The sequence below is a fragment of the Capra hircus genome, chromosome 18, assembly GCF_001704415.2.
Source record: "Capra hircus breed San Clemente chromosome 18, ASM170441v1, whole genome shotgun sequence".
Classification (NCBI taxonomy): Eukaryota; Metazoa; Chordata; class Mammalia; order Artiodactyla; family Bovidae; genus Capra; species Capra hircus.
The window spans coordinates 63,311,606-63,315,141 of NC_030825.1; the positions used below are offsets into that span (position 1 = coordinate 63,311,606).

Genomic DNA, 3,536 nt, shown 5'->3' on the forward strand with positions numbered 1-3,536 from the left:
AGAGGGTTCCTGAGTGATGGCTAGACTCTTGAATGTGTCTGGAGGCTGGAAATGTTTGTTAGATCAAAGAAAGTCCTGGCTGCAGATCCCTGGGTACCCAAAGGGAGGAAGTTGCAGCGGTCGGGTATTTAAGAGATCACAGAAGACAGGGTCTCTTCTGATGGGGGGTGGTGGGAAGGGCACGAGACCAGGACACTTTAGAGCAAAATCTTTTTTTTTTTTTGGCTGTAACCCAAGGCATATAGGATCTTGGTTCCCCAACTAGGGGTTGCCGCCTGCATTGAAAGTGTGGAAAGTCTTAACCACTGGTCCACCAGGGTGGTCCATAGAGTAGAATCTTGAGTGGCTGGGTTGCTGAGTCCCTGGGGGAAGGAGAGCAGCTTTGTGTGTCTGGAGTGGAGGGGGGAAAAAGAGATGTGATTTTATAGGAGTTGGCTTTCAGGGCAAAGAAAGAAGGGTCCTGGGGAAAACAGAGACAGGGTACCTACCCTCCTGAGCTCTGACATGAGGCTGAAGGTGGGGAGGGGCTAACATCTGGACCACCGGCATCCCTGTAGGCCTGGGACTGGCCCGGTTTGAAAACTGAAAGGCCCAAATCCTGGGTACCCCTCCAGCTAGAGTCCAGATTACACCATCCACAGCAGCCCCTCCAGGGAGGCAAGTGCCCCAGGGTAGGGGGCACCCTGGATCCTCGAATTTGAAATGTTCTTAGGATCTTCTCTCCCCTCCCCCCAGCCATGCCGGTGACGGTAACCCGCACCACCGTGACAACCACAATGTCGTCATCCTCCGGCCTGGGCTCCCCGACCATCGTGGGGTCCCCTCGGGTGCTGACCCAGCCGCTGGGCCTCCTCCGCCTGCTGCAGCTGGTCTCCACCTGCGTGGCCTTCTCGCTGGTGGCCAGCGTGGGCGCCTGGACGGGGCCCATGGGCAACTGGTCCATGTTCACCTGGTGCTTCTGCTTCTCCGTGACGCTCATCATCCTCATCGTGGAGCTGGGCGGGCTCCAGGTGCGCTTCCCGCTGTCTTGGCGCAACTTCCCCATCACCTACGCCTGCTACGCCGCCCTTTTCTGCCTCTCCTCCTCCATCATCTACCCCACCACCTACGTGCAGTTCTTGTCTCACGGGCGCTCCCGGGACCACGCCATCGCCGCCACAGCTTTCTCCTGCATCGCCTGCCTCGCCTACGCCACCGAGGTGGCCTGGACCCGGGCCCGGCCCGGCGAGATCACCGGCTACATGGCCACTGTGCCTGGGCTGCTTAAGGTGCTGGAGACCTTCGTGGCCTGCGTCATCTTTGCCTTCATTAGCGACCCGGGGCTGTACCAGAACCAGTCGGCCCTGGAGTGGTGCGTGGCCGTATATTCCATCTGCTTCATCCTGGCGGCCGTGGCCATCCTGCTGAACCTCGGCGACTGCACCAACGTCCTGCCCATCTCCTTCCCCACTTTCCTGTCGGGCCTGGCCCTGATCTCCGTTCTCGCCTACGCCACGGCCCTGGTCCTCTGGCCACTCTACCAGTTCGACCAGAAGCACGGTGGTCAGCCGCGGCGGCATATGGATCCCGGTTGCAGCAGAAGCCACGTCCACTACGTGTGTTCCTGGGACCGCCGGCTGGCTGTGGCCATCCTGACAGGCATCAACCTGCTGGCTTACCTGGCTGACCTGGTATACTCAGCCCGCCTGGTTTTTGTCAGGGTCTGAGCCTCGTCCCCGGGTTGGGGCTCTCCCTAACTCCCCCTTCTCGCCGGAGGCCCTTCGAAGAGCTCTGGGCCCCCCGGTGTGCTCTTCCCGGCCCGCTCCCGCCTACGTTTCTCGCGTCCTTCCCAGCCCTCCTGCCCCCTTGTCTGTGTCCCTCCTGCCGCCTCCTGCGTTGCCTCTCTTCCTGTTCTGTTCGGTTGCCACACCCTGATTTACTTCTGCCTGCTCTCGTCTCCCACCTTCTCTGCTTTGAGGCTCTCTTCTCTTTTCATCCTGTGAGTTTCCACCTCTGCCTCCTTTCCTGACCCCTTGGGAGCTCTGAGCCTTCTTCCTTCTCAGCCCCACCAACCCCCCATCCCACCTCCAAAGGTGCTGAGCTCCACTGCACACACCCCCTTTTGCAGCTGTTCATACCCTGGGCCTCTGGAGGGGCCTCCTTGCCAAAGCATGCCTGCCCGCCCTGGCTGTGCCTCAGTTGACGTGTGTGTGTTATGTGTATGTGTGTGTTTGGTGGCGGGGGTGGGGTGGGTAGTTAGGAATTGAACCCCCTTTCTCCTAGTGGGGATGGGGGTGTGTACAGTGTTCCTCCCCTTTAAGTTAAAAAAAAAAAAAAAAAAAACTCTGGAGGTCAATAATTTCCAGTGGGCTGGAGGCTTAAAGCATAGACCCTGGGTCCCTAGGCCCCGCCTGGTGCTCAGCCTCACCTGAGATTGGCTCCAGAATTTTTGCCAGGCTTATTAAAAACCCACTGCCTAGAGGCCATCTTAAAGGAAGCAAGGGATAGACGTATTCCATCCTAAAGACTCTTGGCAGTCTTTGCGGCAAAGAACCACAGGGTCTTGAAGACAACTGTCTCAAGTATTTGTGAGGGACAGGGACGTGGCCCTCCAGCTTCAGTGTTAAAAATAGCATCTCCTGCCTTTGCTAGGAAGAAAAGAAAACGGCCACTGCCAGCCTTCAAGGTGATGTTAGCCTGGGTTTGCTTGTTTTTTCCTGGTCACAAGGGCAACAATCACTGGTTGGCCCTGTTGTTAAAAGGGAAGTTTCTTAAAATTTTTTTTTTTCCTGGAGGGTGGGGTGGGGGGATGGGAATTGCTACTATGCCATAGTCAGAGGAATCGCATTGCACAGCTTCACTGTGTGTGCTGCACACACTGGTGTGTTTCTGTGTGCTCATTGCTTCCTGCTGCAGCTTCCTGCTTCTCTGGGACTCACATGTATAACATGATCTATATAAATGTACAAATATATTTTTTAATTTTTTTTTTAATTCCCTGGAGCTTCTAATTCCCATCGGCCCCTGCTGTCAGTCAGTCACGGGAGAGAAGCCTTGTCCCTTCTCCCACATCCATAATGTTCATTCTTTTTCTTTTTTTAAACCTCAATATACAGATAAAAGAAAGACTTGTGTTTGCTTTATTCACGGGGAGGGCTCCAGGAGAGAGGGCAAGGCCCAGATTTCTGAGTCTGGTAGGAGAAAGAGGCTGGTATCAAAACAACCTTGTCCTCATCAGAAAAGAAGTGAGTTTGGATCTTCCAAATTTCTCCCTCAAATGAAGGGAGCTAATTAGGATAGACATGAACAAGATTTCTCCCTCTTTAGGATTTCCCTGATGGTTCAGTGGTGGGGAATCCACCTGCCAATGCAGGGGAAACAGGTTCTATCCCTCGTCCGGGAAGATTCCACGTGCCATGGAGCAGCTAAGTCCCTCTGCTATGACTGCTGAGCCCGTGCTCTGCAGGGAGAGAGGCTCCTGCAGGGAGAAGCCCCTGCTCCCCACAACCAGACAAACTTGAGTGCAGCAACAAAGACCCAGCACACCAAAATAATTT

At 55.2% G+C, this 3,536-nt stretch overlaps 1 protein-coding gene across 1 annotated transcript; it reads left to right on the forward strand.

Annotated features, from left to right (window-relative positions):
* Nucleotides 716–3,107, forward strand: MYADM (myeloid associated differentiation marker). Its single transcript, XM_018063034.1, has one exon. It carries the CDS (start codon nt 738–740, stop codon nt 1,704–1,706), a length of 969 nt encoding a protein of 322 aa, XP_017918523.1. The 5' UTR covers nt 716–737; the 3' UTR covers nt 1,707–3,107.